General features: G+C 44.2%; 1 protein-coding gene across 2 annotated transcripts in view; it reads left to right on the plus strand.

Moving 5' to 3' along the window:
* PARL (presenilin associated rhomboid like) overlaps positions 1-19,735 on the plus strand; it is a 65,301-nt gene that overhangs the window by 3,686 nt on the left and 41,880 nt on the right. For both annotated transcript variants that reach the window (XR_011026320.1, XM_068269439.1), the window contains exons 2-7: positions 2,055-2,178; positions 2,596-2,785; positions 8,047-8,187; positions 9,253-9,301; positions 9,384-9,479; positions 16,932-17,081. Coding sequence is in view for 1 of the 2 variants with exons in the window: in XM_068269439.1 (XP_068125540.1) it covers positions 2,117-2,178; positions 2,596-2,785; positions 8,047-8,187; positions 9,253-9,301; positions 9,384-9,479; positions 16,932-17,081 (688 nt within the window). In the remaining variant the exon portion in view is untranslated. The remainder of the gene's footprint in view (positions 1-2,054; positions 2,179-2,595; positions 2,786-8,046; positions 8,188-9,252; positions 9,302-9,383; positions 9,480-16,931; positions 17,082-19,735) is intronic.

Genomic DNA, 19,735 nt, shown 5'->3' on the forward strand with positions numbered 1-19,735 from the left:
TAAATTGATATATTACTAATTTTAAAATGTTAATATGAAGGAAAATGAACCAGGATAGAAAGGAGCAGTGTGGTTTGAATTATAAAAACATTTTTCTTATGAAATCTTTATGGTATGCAAGACCAGGGGTGTAATAGGGATGTGGTTAGGGGTGTGGCAGGGGCGTGGCTTAAGTGTTCTTCTTTCTCATCTCAAAAAGTTGGGAGGTATGGAACTACTAGACCACTAAGAACCACTATACCACTAGGGATCACTATACCACCAAGGATTGTGAAAGCAATACAAGGGAGACCACCAGAGAAAGTTACAAGGGGGACCCCCAGATGAAGGGGAGCAACTACACCACCAGAGAAAGCTATACAAGGGGGACAACTACACCACCAGAGAAAGCTATACAAGAGGGACAATTGCACCACCATAGTGAGCTATACAAAGAGGACCACCAGACCACCCTATACAAGAGGGACAACTACACCACCAGATAAAGCTATACCAGGGTGGGGGGCACTAGACCATCAGAGAGCGCTATACAAAGAGGACCACTAGACCACCAGAGAAAGCTATACAAAGAGGACCACTAGACCACCAGAGAAAGCTATACAAGGGGCGGCTCTAGACCACCAGAGAGAGCTATACAAAGAGGACCACTAGACCACCAGAGAGAGCTATACAAAGAGGACCACTAGACCACCAGAGAAAGCTATACAAAGAGGACCACTAGACCACCAGAGAAAGCTATACAAAGAGGACCACTAGACCACCAGAGAAAGCTATACAAAAAGGACCACTAGACCACCAGAGAAAGCTATACAAAGAGGACCACTAGACCACCAGAGAAAGCTACACAAAGAGGACCACTAGACCACCAGAGAAAGCTACACAAAGAGGACCACTAGACCACCAGAGAAAGCTATACAAAGAGGACCACTAGACCACCAGAGAAAGCTATACAAAGAGGACCACTAGACCACCAGAGAAAGCTATACAAAGAGGACCACTAGACCACCAGAGAAAGCTATACAAAGAGGACCACTAGACCACCAGAGAAAGCTATACAAAGAGGACCACTAGACCACCAGAGAAAGCTATACAAAGAGGACCACTAGACCACCAGAGAAAGCTATACAAAGAGGACCACTAGACCACCAGAGAAAGCTATACAAAGAGGACCACTAGACCACCAGAGAAAGCTATACAAAGAGGACCACTAGACCACCAGAGAAAGCTATACAAAGAGGACCACTAGACCACCAGAGAAAGCTATACAAAGAGGACCACTAGACCACCAGAGAAAGCTATACAAAGAGGACCACTAGACCACCAGAGAAAGCTATACAAAGAGGACCACTAGACCACCAGAGAAAGCTATACAAAGAGGACCACTAGACCACCAGAGAAAGCTATACAAAGAGGACCACTAGACCACCAGAGAAAGCTATACAAAGAGGACCACTAGACCACCAGAGAAAGCTATACAAAGAGGACCACTAGACCACCAGAGAAAGCTATACAAAGAGGACCACTAGACCACCAGAGAAAGCTATACAAAGAGGACCACTAGACCACCAGAGAAAGCTATACAAAGAGGACCACTAGACCACCAGAGAAAGCTATACAAAGAGGACCACTAGACCACCAGAGAAAGCTATACAAAGAGGACCACTAGACCACCAGAGAAAGCTATACAAGGTCACCACTAGACCACCAGAGAAAGCTATACAAGGTCACCACTAGACCACCAGAGAGACCTATACAAGGGGGACCACTAGACCACCAGAGAGAGCTATACAGGGTGGGCTACTAGACCACCAGAGAGAGCTATACAGGGTGGGCTACTAGACCACCAGAGAAAGCTATACAGGGTGGGCTACTAGACCACCAGAGAAAGCTATACAGGGTGGGCCACTAGATGCCAGAGAGAGCTATACAAGGGCGAGACCTACCAGGGAACGCTATTCTGTTCACCATCAGGGAACGTTACACAAGGGGTTGATAACGTGAAAACTGGAATATGGTTTCAATTAAGTGACTTAATTTTTGGTTTTGCATTACAGAGTTCTACAGGATGTATTTATGAAACCGAAGTTTCAGTTTTGATTAAAACATTGCCAGCACAATGGCCACAGCTTGCTGGATGCTTACAACTTGCAGAAGAAGAATCTGGCATCCAGGGCGAAGGTCAGTAATGGTTGCTTTTTTTTGTTTTTAGTCAATAGGAACCTGTTAAAAAAAATTAAGACAGATACTTACCTAAGGAGAGGGAAGGTTCTGGGTCCTAGAGAGACTTCCCTCTCCTCTCCCGGGCCACTCGTTGCAGCGCTAGCTCCCCCGTTTTTATCCCCTGCCGGAGGAAGCTTCGGGAGCCAAGTGCTCCCGACGACAGCCGGCTCTGTACTGCGCCTGCATGAGCGCGTGAGAGAGCATGGTGGGTTGGAAAGGAAGATGAGCAAGTGCATTGGCATAAATATTTAGATAGAATCTTGCATTCCAGATATTCTTTTTATTCTTGTAAAACTAACTCTGTTAAAAATTGAAACGTTTTTTTAGATATTGTTCTGTCAACATCGGCATCTTAATTGTTATACCTTTCTGTAGGATTCTTATTGAACAAAGAAATGGATTCAGATCCGCACCAAAGAAGCCAGAAAAGACTCAAAGTGAGCTTCAGAAAAGCCCTGACACAGCTAGGAGGAGTAGCTTTACCCCCCCTGTAGCAGAACAAGTTAACCCTTCACGTAGCATCATAGTGAAGCAGCTATACAAGCCTTTCTTTTTCACTATTGGGGTGTGTATTTTACTCTTATTTCATTTTATTGTTGATTTATATCTGGATATACCATTAAAGGATAACTGCATTTTTGAAGCATTTTTGCAGAATTCTTTTAAAGGACCACTATCGCGAAAAAAGTAGGAAATTAAAATCTGACAGAACCGACAGGTTTTGGACCAGTCCATCTCCTCATGGGGGATTCTCAGGGTTTTCTTTGTTTTCAACAGCATTTCCTGAACAGCCGTTGCAAAGTGTAACTGACAAAATAGTGTCCGAGTGATTCGGGAGGCTGGCTGGAATCTTACTATTTTGGCAGTTAAACTGCTGTTCAGGAAATGCTGTTGAAAACAAAGAAAACCCTGAGAATCCCCCATGAGGAGATGGACTGGCCGAAAACCTGTCGGTTCTGTCAGATTTTAACTGCCTACTTTTTTCACGATAGTGGTCCTTTAAAGAGGAGCTTTGACCCATATATATGTATTCAACTGTTAATGGGTGTGTTTATGGAAAATGGCAGTGGGTGCTGTCTGTTTTTTTCCAGTAGTAGGGAGGCTGACCTGCAGGCTCACTGTAGATCAAACAACAAGAACTAATTACGTGGCGAATATCAATCATTTCTTGATCTATCATCTATTTTCTTTTAACTTCCCACTTTCCTCTCCAGAACTAGAGGTGGAGATTCCAAAGTGCGCCTCACCCAAATTGTTGCCACTTCAGTATATGTAGCAAATGTATTCCTATGGTTAAGTAGGTGGTCCTTTCTCCCCCTTCCCCAGGATAGGTAGCCGGATGTGGCCCCAGTATTCGGTAGCCCCCTCCCCAGTTTAGTTAGCCAGATATGCCCCCAGTGTAGGTAGCCAGATGTGACCCCAGATGCGCCCTCAGGGCTTTGCATCCTGAAGTTGGTGTCTCTCAAACCACTGCTTTGGCTCAGCCCTACGTCTGTCAAATCTTACTTACTAAGTAAGGAAACTGAAGTGGATGTGTCATGGACTAATGCTTTGTACATATGCTAGCTGGTTCTTAGCTGAGTTGGCCAGTCAGGGCCACTTTTGCCAAGAATCTAATGTGTGTACCGGGGCCACCAACCCTCCCTGATGCATTGCAAAGAGATCCAGTGTGTGAGATCATCTCGGCTGAGTGCTGGCCAATGCCATAGTTCTCCTTACTACGCCCACTCCATTGTGCACAGTGTGTTATCCCTCCTCTCTGCTCCGTAGCAACAGTATGTGTTGCTAGCCTGTAGCCTAGTGAAGCGTCTGTAGAGCACTTGACTCCAAACTCTCGCTTGAGGGATCTAGTTCCAATTCCAGCACGAGACAGTACTTGCCTTAAGATCTTGCTAGCCCTTTGCTTATAACAAGAGACGGTCCCAAATTCTCTAGGTGATACCCACCGGACCACTAATTTCCTATAAATCCTAGAACCATTAGAATCCTATTATAAAACTCACTTTATGCATTTTTTTTTATGTTGAATCCATTTGTTGTCCAGAGAAATAATTGGGGTTTGTCCTACCCCTGCTTAAACTGTGGGAGGAATATTTCTTCCCTGGTTAGTAATCTTAACTCACTTAGGGCCAGTTTCCAGTACAAACATATTTGCAGCATTTCCCCCCTTGCTAGCTGCACAGGAAAACGCTGTCAATCTCTTCAGTAGCTTTCTATCTAAATCGCACTTCGTTATGATTGTGGAAGGTGTGCAGCAGATTTCTGCAGCATGCAGCCGAATCACTATAGCCGTGCATGGCACAGCTTAGCGTTTTGGGCTGCGGCTGCTCAGTAGAACAGGAGCTGCGGCCGAATCTGAAATGGCCACAGATCCCAGTGCAAACTGGCCCTTACTGCTTAATGTAAGGATGCTTGTCCCTGACTGCCAGTGGTACTTGACCTTGCCCGACAGTCTAGGACCTAGGTTAATGGGAAAACCATTCCACAGTAACATGATCACACTGATCAACTTAAAAACTTTTTTTTTTTTAATGGGATGGGAATAGATTATGATGTGCTCCTAACTACTGATGTATACATTTCACTGCTTATATTTGTTTACTGTTATCAAATTCCTTTCACTGACTGTCCTGGACGACCAGGGTGATGGACCAGTGAAGCATGAGGGGAGGGGGAAATCTCTCTCCCTACATCTGTTAACCCTGTGTATTTTATACCTTTAGCAGATGACAGGTCTCATTAGCAGTTGCTTGTGTCTGAGTGAGCTTTCTGCATGGTGAGCAGAGGAAATTTATTATGTTATGTGCAGCATAAACATTTGTAATTGTGTGTGTGAAATCTGACACACAGGCTTTTCATACTAAACTGTCTTTTTGCTTTCAAAGAAAAATACTTTGTAGTCTCATGCAAAGAACAGCACCAGTTACTGTGTAACATTGAAGTACAGACTCCTTTTGCTAATAATTTGTACCAATGCATCTAGACCCTACACATAACAAATTACAGCTTTTTGCCTCTGATATTTAAAATGAAAAGTATGAAAATGTTTACACAGCTACTTAGACATTATTTGTACATTGTCCTTTTAGAACACTTGGTTATTAATAGTGTTCCTTTAAGGATCAAAGACCTTTTTCCCCCCTAAAAACAAGCTGTGATCACTGTAATTGGCTCACAGTGATCACGGGGTCAGGTGCCAATGAACGAGTGGGTACAGCAGTGCGAATAGCGAGAATGACGAGACTGCTGATTGAAATATGCGCCCTGGCAGGGATAGCAGCACCCAAACAGGGCGTAGATTTTTAATAAGTATGGCCCAGAAGTGGTTACTATAGTGTTGGCCTTGTAGACTCACAGAAAGCAGGAACCTGATAGGTACGTGGCAGTGCATTTCTGACTATTTTCACAAAAGATGAGTCAGATGCAGGATGCAAATTCCAGCCACCAAAAAAAACATTGTATAAACAGAAAGAAGACCACGTAGATCAGAAAACTGGGCATTATGCTAGAGCAGCTTTCTGGACAGATTGATCACTATTAAGGAAAGAAAGGGCCATGCTTGCTTCCTCCATATTGGGAGACAAAACCTCTGATGTCTAGAGCTGAAGCTGATCCATCCAACAAAATTCTCAGTTCTAGTTAAAGAATGATGGCAATGTGGTTCTTGTGAAAGATAATTGCTGCAACCTCTACAACTGCTAGTCACTGGTCATTCTACTGTGCGGCAAGGTGGAAGGGTCGTATTTCTGCCAGTCAAAGTAACTGTCCTATCGTTCACCAACTCTGTCACCTCCCTGCTCTGGGCCACATAGACATTAATCTTATAATTGTGATCACTTCAAGTTAGTTTGCTTAGTTGCCTGTGACTATCATGCACATTCTGCTTGGCTGAGCCGTATGTTTTGTTCTTTGTAGAGGGAGAAGGAGGGAAAGGGAAAAGAAGAGGCCTGAAAACTAATTGGGAGGAAAGCTATCCAGAACTACAGTTGGTGGTCATATCTCAAATTTGTTAGAACGCAATATCTGGCAGCTATATCGTGTACAGGGAAGAATGGGCGCCATCAAAATTTACCGTATATACTCTAGTATAAGTCTAGAAATGTAGGTCTGATTCACTTCATAAAAATATAGGGGTAGACTTATTCTCGAGTCACGGGCAACATTGAGCACACTGAGTAATTTATGTACTATTTGTGATATTCCCATTTGCAGCAGTTTATCCAGTGGTAAGTGATACTTTGAGGAAAGGAAATGCCAAGAAAACACAGATCTGAAAGTCCTGGCCACAACAATTAACAAGAAAAGGGACAGGGGGGAAATACTGGGCTTCAGGAAGGGGAGAGAATAATTGCAGCACTTAAAGGATACCCGAAGTGACGTGACATGATGAAATAGACGTGTATGTACAGTGCCTAGCACACAAATAACTATGCTGTGTTCCTTTTTTTCTTTTTCTGTCTGAAAGCGTTAAATATCAGTAATGTAAGTGGCTGACTCAGTCCTGACTTAGACAGGAAGTGACTACAGTGTGACCCTCACTGATAAGAAATTCCAACTGTAAATCATTTTCCTAGCAGAAAATGGCTTCTGAGAGCAAGAAAGAGATAAAAGGGGGAATTTCTTATCATTGAGGGTCACACTGTAGTCCACAAAGGAACACAGCATAGTTATTTGTGTGCTAGGCACTGTACATACACATGTCTATCTCAACATGTCACTTCAGGTATCCTTTAAGGGACAGTAGGGGTTCATGACTGCAATACTGTATTGTAGTGCAGTCATTAACCACTCCTGTGCCCCAAGTGCAGCCATTAATTTTGCTGGGTAGACTTATATTTGAGTCAATAGAAAATTACAGCTTAACCAGTTGCCGCCCGCGTCACGCTGATGGGCGTGGCCGCGGCGGCAGCCCCAGGACCGCCTAACGCCGATTGGCGTAAAATCCTGGGGCTCTGTTTTGCAGTAGATCGCGCGCAGGATGTGCGCGCATCTCCTGCTTGGGGGCGGAGCTCCGCCCCGCCTTCAGTCTCTGAGCGGCTATTGCCGCTCGGGAGACTGTTAGACAGCGTGATCGCCGACTATTTACACTGTGCAGCTCTGCGATCAGCAGCAGCGCTGCACTGGGGACAGCCGTGTGACACGGCTGTCCCCCTGGGGGACAAGAGAGCGATCGGCTCTCATAGGCAGAAGCCTATGACAGCCGATTGCAGTAATTGGCTGGCTGTAGGGAGGGAGGGAGGGAAGGAAGGGATTTAAAGAAGTGTTTTTTTTTTTTTTTTAAACGAACAATAATATTTATTAAAAAAAAAAAATAATAAACATTAGGGGGAGCCATCAGACCCCACCAACAGAGAGCTCTGTTGGTGGGGAGAAAAGGAGGGGGGGGGGGAAATCACTTGTGTGCTGTGTTGTGCGGCCCTGCAGCTTGGCCTTAAAGCTGCAGTGGCCAATTTTACTGAAAATGGCCTGGTCACTAGGGGGGTTTAGCCCTGCAGTCCTCAAGAGGTTAAGAGGGTTGAATATTGGAGTCGACTTATACATGAGGTAAACTTGTATTCGAGTATATACGGTAAGTGTTGGAAATAGCCGCTAGTAGAATTTTGGTATTACTGATATTGTGCAGCGGTAATTTGGCACACGTAATCCCCACCGATATGTCTAACATTTTACCTAAAGCGAAATTACAGTTTAAAATACTTGAACCAGAGAAGTGTGTAGATGATATTTGGTTTTGTAATTAAGGAAAAATATTCTTGTGCAAACATTTTGAGGATTGTGATGGTTTAGTAACAACTTTTGTAATTTATTCTAATGATCAACATTCAGTTTTCAGGATGCTCTTTTGGTATTGCTGCTTTATGGCAGTATGAAAGCTTGAAAAGCAAAATGAAGAACTACCTAGAGGATATTCATGCAGATTGGTTGGAGAAGCTACGACCCCCAAAACATGGGGAGTTAAGGAAAAAGGTAAGTTGAGAGACAGATAAATATATTTATTTTTTGGGGTTTGTGTGTAGTGTTTTTTTTTTACACTGGATTATATTTCTTTCTTTTCTGTTCTAATTATTTATGTAAAGGTGCTACATAAATTGTTTTGAGACTACAGTACTAAAACATTGCAACAACTGGTACTGTTTAAAAAGAAATAAATATGGCAGACTGTATATCCCTCTCACTTCAGGTTCTCTCAGGGCCGGATTTGCCATAAGGCACTGTAGGCATGTGCCTACAGGTGCCTGATGATGGAAAGGGGGCTCACTCCCCTCTTTCCCTATGCAGAGCCCTAATGAGTGCAAAGGAGAGGTTACTCACCCTGCTATTGGCATTCCATTGACAAGATCTCCCTTCAGTCAGGGGCACCTCTAGCTTCTTGATACTGTGGTTCCTCTAGCTACCTAATACGTGGAGGCACGTCTAGCTACTTAACGTTGAGGGTATTTCTAGCTACCTCATACTAAGGGGCACCTGTAGCTACCTAGGACGGGCAAGGGAAGTAACGGAGAAGTAAAATCTGGGCCAACCAGCACAGTTGCGGTGCAATTTGGTGTGGGTTTGTAGGTTCATGGAGGGCAAGTCTAAGGTGTCAGGGCATCTGTGCCTATAGGCCTGTTAGGTAACTCTGGGCCTGGGTTCCCTTTAAAGGCATCCTGTAGGAAAAAAATTGGGACCTCTTGGCTCAGGAGAGGCTTATCTCTCAGTAGCACAGACCCACTCAGGAAAAGCCAAACCCAATCGGGTCCGTGCTGCTGTGCATGTGCCCGATTGTTGCCGAAGCCTGAGTGGGTCCTTGCCGTCCTTTTTTCCTGAATGGCTTAGCGGAGGGATCCAGAGGCTTCCCCCTCCCAATGTAAGTATCAAGTCCCCCACAGCCTCACAGGTTTACTTTAAAAATAAAGATCACTTCCACCATTTCTTGCCATGTAGCCATAAATAGGTTTGAGGATTGTGAACAGTCAGTAACCACAATAACAATATAAACTGGCACTCTAACCCTTCTCTAATTCACCATGGCTTGTGTTCATGTTTCTGTAGGTGAATGAGTGGTGGAACAGTCTAACTGATGGACAAAAGACAGTGTCAGGTAAGACTGAATTTGGCAAAACTTACAGTTTTCAATCACTATTTTCTTTGACTTAGTTTTATTTCTCTGCACCTATATGTAGGCATAATTGCAGCTAACTGTGTAGTGTTCTTCCTCTGGAGAGTCCCTTCCATGCAACGCATGATGATGCGATACTTCACATCCAACCCAGCTTCCAGTAAGTGTACCATTGTTTCAGAAGAAAAAGTATTTGACTAATAACATGAAAAAGGTTTGATGCTGCCATTAATATTCTTCATCTATTCTTCTTGTTTGCAAACTGAAAGAAATGCACGCTCAGATTGAATGTATCTGTGTCTTTCTTATAGAAGGAAAAAAAACTACTGTTGTGTCATAAAATAAAGACAGCAGCCATAGGTTACAACACTGGAAATATGTCCATAATAATGTCTGGGGTATACAGTAAATCAGGGCTGCCCAATAGGTCGATCGCGATCTACCGGTAGATCGCAACCGCCTCCTTAGTAGATTGTGGCCACTTGGCTGCGTCCCGTCAAATTTTGTAGCCGCGGCCGTCAAAATTTCCTACTGCCATGTAGCTGCGGTTGTCAAAATTGGCTACCTAGCAGCCGCAGCTATCCGAAGTAGATGGGAGAGGCGCGGCTGAAGGGGAGAGGAGCAAATGGTAAGCATCTCCTCCCTCTCCAGGCTCTCTTGCACAGCCTTGTGGGCACGCCCGCCAGGTCCCGTGCTTCTTCAGCCGTGTTTGAAAGGTCTTGGGGACAAAAGACTGAGCGAAGGCTTTGCTGGAGCACTTAACGGAGCCTTGCTTAAGGTGGGAATTGGAGGATTCCTTGACTCAGTCTATTTGTGGTGGTGGTCGGCAGGCTGGAGGGGAATATGACACAATAATATCCATGTGTGCATTTTTGTCTATGCTGGGGGGAGGGGGGGGGGGAAGAGAAGTATTCTGTGACCGTGGGCTGCCAAGTCCAAGAGATCTGACTACCAACATTTGAAATGCTAAACTTAGCATTTTTTTAATGTTGTTATATGACTATTTAAGACTTATATAGTAATATACCAGCATTGTAAATGCTAAGTTTAGCATTTGAAATAGATCTCTTGGACTTGGCAATTTTCAAAGTAGCTCGCGAGCTGAAAAAGTGTGGGCACCCCTGCAGTAAATGGTTAGAGTACCACCATGTGTGTAGTGTGAAAGTTGCCTATGCATGCACAAATCCAGGAAAGTTCACATTTTAGAGTCATTAAGTTACATTAGTTATGCTAATTAAAATAGATAGGTAATCTCTTACCCACCCTGTTTTAACCTCTTAAGGACCGCAGTGTTAAACCCCCCCTAAAGACCAGGCAATTTTTCATTAAATTGGCCACTGCAGCTTTAAGGCCAAGCTGCAGGGCGGCACAACACAGCACACAAAGGATTTTCCCCCCTTTTCTCCCCACCAACAGAGCTTTCTGTTGGTGGGGTCTGATCGCCTCCCCCAATGTTTGTTTGTTTATTTGTGTTTTGTTTATTTGCATTTTTTAATGTCAAAAATGTCTTTTTTTAAAAAAAAAAAAAATTGCAACCCCCCTCCCCCCGCTAGCCAATCCCCGTGATCAGCTGTCATAGGCTTCAGCCTATGACAGCCGATCACCTCTGTTGCTCAGGAGGGGACAGCCGTGCCACAGGGCTGTCCCCAGTACATATAGAAAAACAAGGCAAGCTTGGGCTCCACGTGTCAACAAGGAATACAAAACTTTATTAAATACACAAACTGACAGGTTCTCCTCAGGAACAATACTATGTCACTGGTCAATTGCCAACAATACAAAAGTTTAAAAACAGGAGCATAGCAGATCGTTTCATGCATCAGCTGTAACAATTGTATACCTGCTTCAAATGCAATACATGTATGGCGTGACAAAAAACATGCATCCGCCACTCGCCCGCACATTCACTCCAAAAGGCACCGTGCCTGATAGCATATCTATAGTGTTGGGGGGCCCCCTTTCCCAAGATGTAACCAGGTAAGAATCCGAGCTTAAATCACTTGGATAGAGATAATGATCACAGTCTCATCCTGTTTCCGCATCATGAGCGGTAATGTAATAAATTACAACTCGGGGGGATCTCACCAACTTGTGCTACCAGCCTCCGTTATCCCCGACTCTGTCGCACCACGAGAGTCCAGCTAGTCCTAGAAGTTCCACTGTGCCTGCACCAACAAGGCAGGGGATCTCCAAGTGGGTATTCGCTGACAGCGGGGAGAGAGTCCAACGGGCTTGGAGTGATGGCGGACACACGCTGCTAGACAGCAACCAGCTGAGCGAAGCTCCGCCCACCGACGCGTTTCGAACCGCCCAGGTTCTTTCTCAAGGTGTGGCCAGCTCTAGATGCGTCCTCCTTTTTATTGCCCACAACATATCCATCCTCCAGTAACGTTCAAGGAGCGGCAGAGGCAAAACACAGGGCGGAGAGAAGGGAGGGGGAGAGGAGAGGCGAGAAAGGCCGTGCATACTGGCCACTCCCCTAGCTTCCCCTGGTTTCCATCTCCGCAATCCAATGGGACTGGGAAGCCTTGTACGCTGCAACAACCTGAAGCAGCCACACAGTCCAACTGAAAGAGTTCAAGGCAAACGTGAGTTACAATCCTCATAACTTCAATCAAATATCACATCAGAAAACCTCTCCAGGTGCCGCCAGTATTCTTGTCAGATAACAAACTTTCCTTACAGGTTCCAGCGATCAGGCAGACCAACAACAAGCTTCACCATGTTGGCATTGTAAGTTCCTTATGGTTTATTGCATCCCAATGGACACACACGAACACAAGAGAAGTTCAGATTGATCTTTTCAATAAACTCACTATGTAATAGATATATATGTTCATAGATGAACCTCCTTCTCAAGGAATGGAACAGCTTCAAGCACGGTGCACATACTACATTCACTGCGGAACCTGGCATTCCCACACCATAATGTTAGCACAACATGGCTCAAGAAGGTCATCATTATCATATGTTCCTCCCATAGAGACGGAACTCACAGGTATATCACCGGATCACCCATATCTCGCTACTTTTAGGAAGGGTGAGAGGTCCAATCTGGCATTAAATCCATTGGGGCTCACTGTATCAAGTTTGAAAATCCACATTGACTCCTTACAAAGTAAAATATCGTCAAAGTCGCCTCTGCGGCCTGAAATATTAAGCTTGTATATTCCTTTAGCAGTCGTTCCCCTCAGGCTATTGCCATGGACCTCTCTATAATGTTCTGCAATGTTAGTCTGACCTTTCCCTCCAATAATAATGGCAAAGTGCTCCAATACCCGTTCTTTTAGGGCCCTTTTGGTTTTACCTATATATCTAAGGTGACAGGGGCACTCGATCATATATACCACCTTTTCACTATCACAGTTTATAAAAGATTTTATGTCATATATAGTACCATCTCGTCTACCCGAAAATTGCCTAGTTCTATCAATGAACGGGCACAACTTGCACTTGCCGCACCTAAACATACCGTTAGGCACGCGTTCTTGTAGCCATGTGTTGGGTTTCGCCTGTATCTCACTATGAACTAGGCGGTCCCTGAGATTGGGGGCCCTCCTCGCCGTGAGCAAGGGACGGGGGCCCACAATCTCAGACACCTCCCTTGATGCCGTCAGCACCGGCCAATATTTTGTCAAAAGATCCTGTAGTCGCTCCCAGTGTGCCCCATATCTCGTGATAATACGTATGCATCCCTGGTCCCCTAACTGACTTCTCTCTTTAGGGGATAGCAACCTTTCGCGATCCAGGGACCAAGCTCTCCTCAGTGCCCTCCGTAACGTCGAATGGGAATAGCCGCGGGCTCGAAAACGTTTATACATAGCGCGCGATTCCTTCCGAAAGTCGTCATCGCATGAGCAGTTCCTCCGAACACGGAGGAACTGCCCATACGGAATCCCACGTTTCAAGGATTGAGGGTGATGGCTATCGGCATGCAAAATAGTATTGCCAGCCGTACCTTTACGGAAGGAAGAAGATACCACCTTCTCTCCCTCAATTCTTAACATTAAGTCCAGGAAAGAAATTTCCTGTCCGAAAATGTACGTGAGCTTTATGTTTTTCCCGTTGTGGTTCAATGTCCCAATGAACAACTCAAGCTCATCGGTCGTTCCACTCCACACCATCAATACGTCATCTATATATCGAATCCAGAGGGCGACGTGTGCCCCGTACTCCGGGGTCGGGAATACATCCTCGCGTTCCCAGAGTCCCAGGTGCAAACAGGCATACGCCGGGGCACACGCCGCCCCCATAGACGTACCGCGGATCTGTCGAAAAAAACGGCCCTGAAACACAAAACAGTTAAGATGCAAAATCAGTTCCATAGACTCCACAAGGAAGGCACTGTGCAGATCAGCCCCTGGATAACGCTCATTCAAGAAAAAGGACATTGCCCGGAGCCCCTCCACGCGCGGGATCGAAGTGTACAAGGATTCAACATCGATCCCCACGAGGAGGGACCCCGGGGGTGCCAGAAAGCCAGCCAATACCCCCAACACATCGCGAGTATCCTGCACATACGAAGGGAGCGACTGGACCAATGGCTTCAGCCTCTGATCGATCAGTTGTCCTAGCCGTTGTGTAGGGCTACCAACAGCAGAAACTATTGGCCGCCCGGGTGGCTTAGTTAGGGATTTATGCAATTTTGGAAGAGTGTACAGCGTTGGTACGTTGTACGTAACCACCTCCAAATAATCATATTCCTGTTTAGTGATGACCTCTCGATATAACCCCTCATCCAGCAACTCGTTAACACGTTCAGCAATCACAGGAAATGGGTTTTTTTCCAATCGTTCATATGTCTCCCGATCATTTAGCTGACGCATAATTTCTTCCACATAGGCCTCCTCGTCTTGGAGGACTACATTGCCTCCCTTGTCACTCGGCTTGATGATTATCCCTGAAGCTTTAGCCAATTCATCCAAGGCCACAAATTCCTCACCCGTTAGGTTAAGATCAGAGCCAAGGGGATTCAAATTCAATGTCCATAACTCCTTTTCGATAATTTCCATAAACACTTTGACATTGCGATTTTGTGAAATAGGGGGCATAAAAGAAGACTTAAGGCGCAGGGATGAGGGAGCAGGCTTCTCATATTCACCAAGGGGGGAAGATGAAACCTCCTCTACAAGGACATGGGGGAGGGGGGACCTCTGTACAAAATCAGGGTGGGATGCAGGTACACCACAAGAAGAAAAAGCAGAGTCATCAGCTACTAGGGAATCATGCCGAGTGACAAGGGAGCATTCCTGTCCTGACTCACCAGTATTTCCCATATCGTATAGCGACTCCAGTACAGACGGCGATTACACCGTCTAACAGTCTCCCGAGCGGCAACCGCCGCTCGGAGACTGAAGGCGGAGCTCTGCTCCGCTTACCAAGCAGGAGATGCGCGCGCGATCTCCTGCAAAACACAGCCCCAGGACTTTACACCAATTGGCGTTAGGCGGTCCTGGGGCTGCCGCCGCGGCCACGCCCATTGGCGTGACGCAGGCGGCAGCGGTTAAAAGAACAGGCAAATGTTTGTGACTTTATGGGGCAGCTATCTTTTTGGTTGAAAGGAAGTGACAGGGATCATGAGACACAGTTCCAACTGTCCTGTGTCCTGATCACCCCCCACCCCCAGCTACGCCAGACGACGACATCATCAGAAATCCCATCATGCTTTGCACAGCATCAGGGGAAAATGCCCGGGCAGATTTGTTTGCTGGGGCAGAAATTGGCGTTTGTTTTTCTTACCAAAGCCTTATTTTTACCTGCACAAAGTTCTGATGCTGTGAAGCTGTTAAAGCAGTAGGATCAGCCATACTATTCCAGGGAAAAAAACACATATATAAGTAGATAAATACTTGATCTACTTACATAACACATGTATTGTACTGTCCACGTTTTGATTTCAGTGACTGTTCTATAGTAAATGACAAGAATTCTGTTCCTGGTGGGGGCCATGTCTTTTGCCACAGTTAAGGCTAACTCGTGATGTCATTTCTGCCCTTTACTTTTTTTCTTGTCTCCTCCAATCACTGAGTCATCTCAGCCTTGCTTGCAAACGCAAGTGAGTAGGGGATCAGGTTTCAGATAAGCAGCAGACAGGGAAATAAAGGGAAGAAGAGGAATAGATTATAGATAAAAGGAACCCCCAGCATGCAATTCTTTGGCACGACTACTAAAGAGCCAGTGCTCCTAAGGTATATGATAACTCCAAATCATAACAGCAGAAAATGTTTTGAATGCAGGATTAGCATCTTTATCACTTAATACACTCAGACCAGTTGCTGTTGAAATTTGATTTTTATGGTGACGATACCGCTTTAAAGAAACACCAAGCCTTTTCAATGCTGCTGAGTAGATTTTTAGTCTGGAGGTTCACTTTAACAATGCCATACGATTTGACTATCAGTACAATCCCTCTAAAGGTGGCCACACACGATACAATAAAATGATCCGATTTTACAGTAATTCGATAAAAACTGATCGTATCTCTCGAAAAAATCTAAATCTTTTTTTTTTGTTTCATTCGACTGAAAAATCCGATCGGATTTCCCGTTTTTTTTCGATTTAAATCGATCCAGAATGCCAGATATTTCTCCAATTTCTACTAAAGATTGTATGGCGTGTGTGTGTGTTGGATTGTTAATTTATTAATATACACACCCTAGCAATTTTCTCTGAGTTTCCAATCATTTTTATCATAATTGAGGAAAAAATTGAAGATAGGTGTGTGGTACATTGGTCATATTTTTGAAATGTTACAATCAGAAAAATTGATTACAATTCTTAAATTGAACAGATATTTAAAAAATTGTATGGTGTGTGGCCACCTTAATGATCAAATCTGATCTAAAGGGAATGGAATTCTCCCATACACTGTACTCAGATTTTTAGTAGATTTAGCATGAAATTTATTGAAAATCTGTGGAGCCACGGCCTACCAGCCTTTCAGATCTTTGCCCATCTAATGTGTCCCCCCAGGTGTTGTGAGTGGAGTTAGTTCGCACCTGTCCGCTGGAATGCCTTCTCCAAAGTCCCTCTCTCCATGCTGTGGCCCTCCTTCCTGTGTCCTCTCTCCCGTGGTGCCTGTGTCATGTGACAAACGCTAGGTCTGGCATGTATGCATCTAGTGTCTGTCAACCTGAGGAGAGAAGACACAGAGAGGAGCGCGTCGGTATGGAGAGAAGACACTGGAGGAAGCACGCCAGGGGACAGGTGAGAGTAAGATCTGCTGCCAACACTCTGTGTTGGTCATCCCTGCAAATACAAACTCAAGCCGATCGAGCGATATCATTCACCGGGCATGATGTAATTTTGGTTGATCAAGCATGGTTCGCGGCATGGATTTCTAGCCGATTCAGTTGCGGTAAATGCATCTGTCGGATATCATCAGGAAAAGTCGATAAGTGTAGGGCCATTAAAAGGAAAGTGAAATCCGTAACTGGTATTGTAGAACGCTCACTAAATTCTTCTTTGTGTTTATTACTTATAAGATTTTCACTATTCTGTTTGTACTTGATGTAGCTTGGCTTATTTGCATCAGTTGACATTTCTACATTTTATTGAAACTGAATATGGCGTTATGTTTTAGTTATTACATAAATATAATTTTGTTTTCTAGAATCCCTCTGCCTACCCATGACTCTCTCCACGTTTAGCCACTACTCCCTTTTCCATATGGCTGCAAATATGTATGTCCTGTGGTCATTTTCTTCAATTATTGTTTCCATGTTGGGCCGGGAACAGTTTTTGGCTCTTTATATGTCAGCAGGTAAGAATTAATGCATGTCCCATTAATGTGTTTTTTTTGTTTTTTTTTTACCAAGGCCAAAATAGAAGGGCATGTTAACCCCCAGACTAGATCTATTGGATAAAGCACTTCAGTGTGGCTTTCAATGAAGTGTAAGCATGCTGCAAGTATGAATGGGTTAAAGTTCATAACATTTATAAACAAAAGCTTGTTAAAACACAGTTACATGCTGTAATTGATCAGATCAAGGTAAATCAACCTCATTCCATATACATCTAAACATATGACCAAGACATAGAACACCAGATTAGTTGGAAACTTAACCACTTTGCATTGTCGTTTTCACTTTATGCATCCGAGCAATGTTCACCTCCCATTCATAAGCCTATAACTTTATCACTACTTATCACAATGAACTGATCTATATCTTGTTTTTTCCGCCACCAATTAGGCTTTCTTTGGGGGGTACATTTTGCTAAGAGCCACTTTACTGTAAATGCATTTTAACAGGAAGAATAAGAAAAAATGGAAAAAATTCATTATTTCTCAGTTTTCGGCCATTATAGTTATAAAATAATACATGCCTCCATAATTAAAACCCACGTATTGTATTTGCCCATATCTCCCGGTTATTACACCGTTAAAATTATGTCCCTATCACAATGTATGGCGACAATATGTTATTTGGAAATAATGGTTCCTTTTTTTTTTGTTTTGCATCCATCACTATTTACAAGCTTATAATTAAAAAAAAAAATAGAAATATTTCATCTTTACTTTGATATTTAAAAAGTTTAGACCCTTAGGTAAATATTTACATGTTTTTTTTTTTATTGTAATGTTTTGTTTTTTTTATTAAACATTTTATGTGGGTATTTTTTGGAGGGTGGGATGTAAATTGTCATTTTTAAATGTAAATATATGATTATTTTTATAATTTTTTATATTTAGGTGTAGTTTTACTTTTTGGCCACAAGATGGCAGCCATGAGTTTGTTTAGTGACGTCACTCTAAGCGTAACATGTACGCTTAGAGGGACGCTAGAGCCAGAAAAAGCGAAGCTTCTGAGAGAAGCTGTCGCTTTTTCTGTGGGGGAGAGTAATCAGTGATTGAGCACCATAGCCCGATTCACTGATTGCCTGGCTAACGAACCGCGGGCCGGGAGTGCACGCGCGCGTTCAGCCGCGGGGGCGTGCGGGAGCGCACAAGGCCTCCTGGACGTAACTTTTACGTCCAGGAAGGTTAATTGGTTAATCAGCCTGGCGGATCACTTGCAGGGCAGCGGTCGGAGGCTACAGTACACACGCCGGATTATCGGCTGAATTAGTCACCTCAGCTGACTTTAAACAAGCGTGTTTAGGGGCTTTACGCACAGACTACAGACACTCCTTTTCAAGTAGGGATGGTTAGTGAGATGCAGATAATTCTGAGTTGCTTCAAACTTTATGGTAATTAAATGCACGTTTTTGCAGCTTGAAATTAGACCAGCAGCTGCTGAATTTGATTGGTCCGTTCTTCAGGCTGCATAGGTTTTGCATCTCATTTACTATCCCTGGTTCCAAGCAATTTTATATTTTTTGTGTCTTAGCAGAAGCCAGTTTGCTGTTTTATCCCACTTAACCAAACAACCCAAAATGTTTTTAATGCTATTTGGGTGTATCTTTCTGAAAGTCTTCTTTGCATGCTACTCGTGAACCATGACCGAACAGGCAAAACAGATCTTTAATAAATGTATATTCTCCACTGGCTTAAAGGTGGCCAGGCGATTTGGCAGCCGATCGACCATCTGATGCAAATCAGTGCTGCCAAAAGCATGCCCGACGGGCAATCAGCCTGTATCGTTCGGGCATGCTGCAAGATGTTGGGCCGACATGCTTAATCGTGTGCACGGTAACCACGTGCTGTAATTGCAAACTACGAATGTGAGAAATTCCGGCCGCTATATTGTACATGTACTATCCCCCCCCCCTCCCCCCCCTCGCAGCACCTACATTAATACTTTATCTCTCCACCACCTGCCAGTGTGTCCAGTTTCCTCTTCCGGGTTTGTGTCCCATGTGGTGCACCGGAAACCGCGTGGTGCACTGGCACTATGCAGACACAGTGGCGGAGAGGTTAAGTATTAATGCAGGGGCACGGGGGATATATGTATACTGGGGGGACAGCGCCCGGGGCGGCGATACAAGGCCAATTCTAGAAAGATTTCATGCTGAAATCTCAGGAATTGGCCTGCTGGTGTATGGGCAGGCAACAGATCTCTCTCCGATCAGAGGGATATTCCTGTCTCTTGGTCTATCTGCCCATACATCATCTAATGTATGTGCTTCTTAAATGTTGTTTGTTTAATTTCTCTGTATGTGTACTTAAAGAGAATCTGTATTGTTAAAATCGCACAAAAGTAAACATACCAGTGCGTTAGGGGACATCTCCTATTACCCTCTGTCACAATTTCACCGATCCCCGCCGCATTAAAAGTGGTTAAAAACAGTTTTAAAAAGTTTGTTTATAAACAAACAAAATGGCCACCAAAACAGGAAGTAGGTTGATGTACAGTATGTTCACACATAGAAAATACATCCATACACAAGCAGGCTGTATACAGCCTTCCTTTTTAATCTCAAGAGATCATTTGTGTGTTTTTTTTCCCCCTGTTCTCATGCACTGAAGTTTCAGGC

This window comes from Hyperolius riggenbachi, chromosome 2 (assembly GCF_040937935.1).
Source record: "Hyperolius riggenbachi isolate aHypRig1 chromosome 2, aHypRig1.pri, whole genome shotgun sequence".
Taxonomy (NCBI): domain Eukaryota; kingdom Metazoa; phylum Chordata; class Amphibia; order Anura; family Hyperoliidae; genus Hyperolius; species Hyperolius riggenbachi.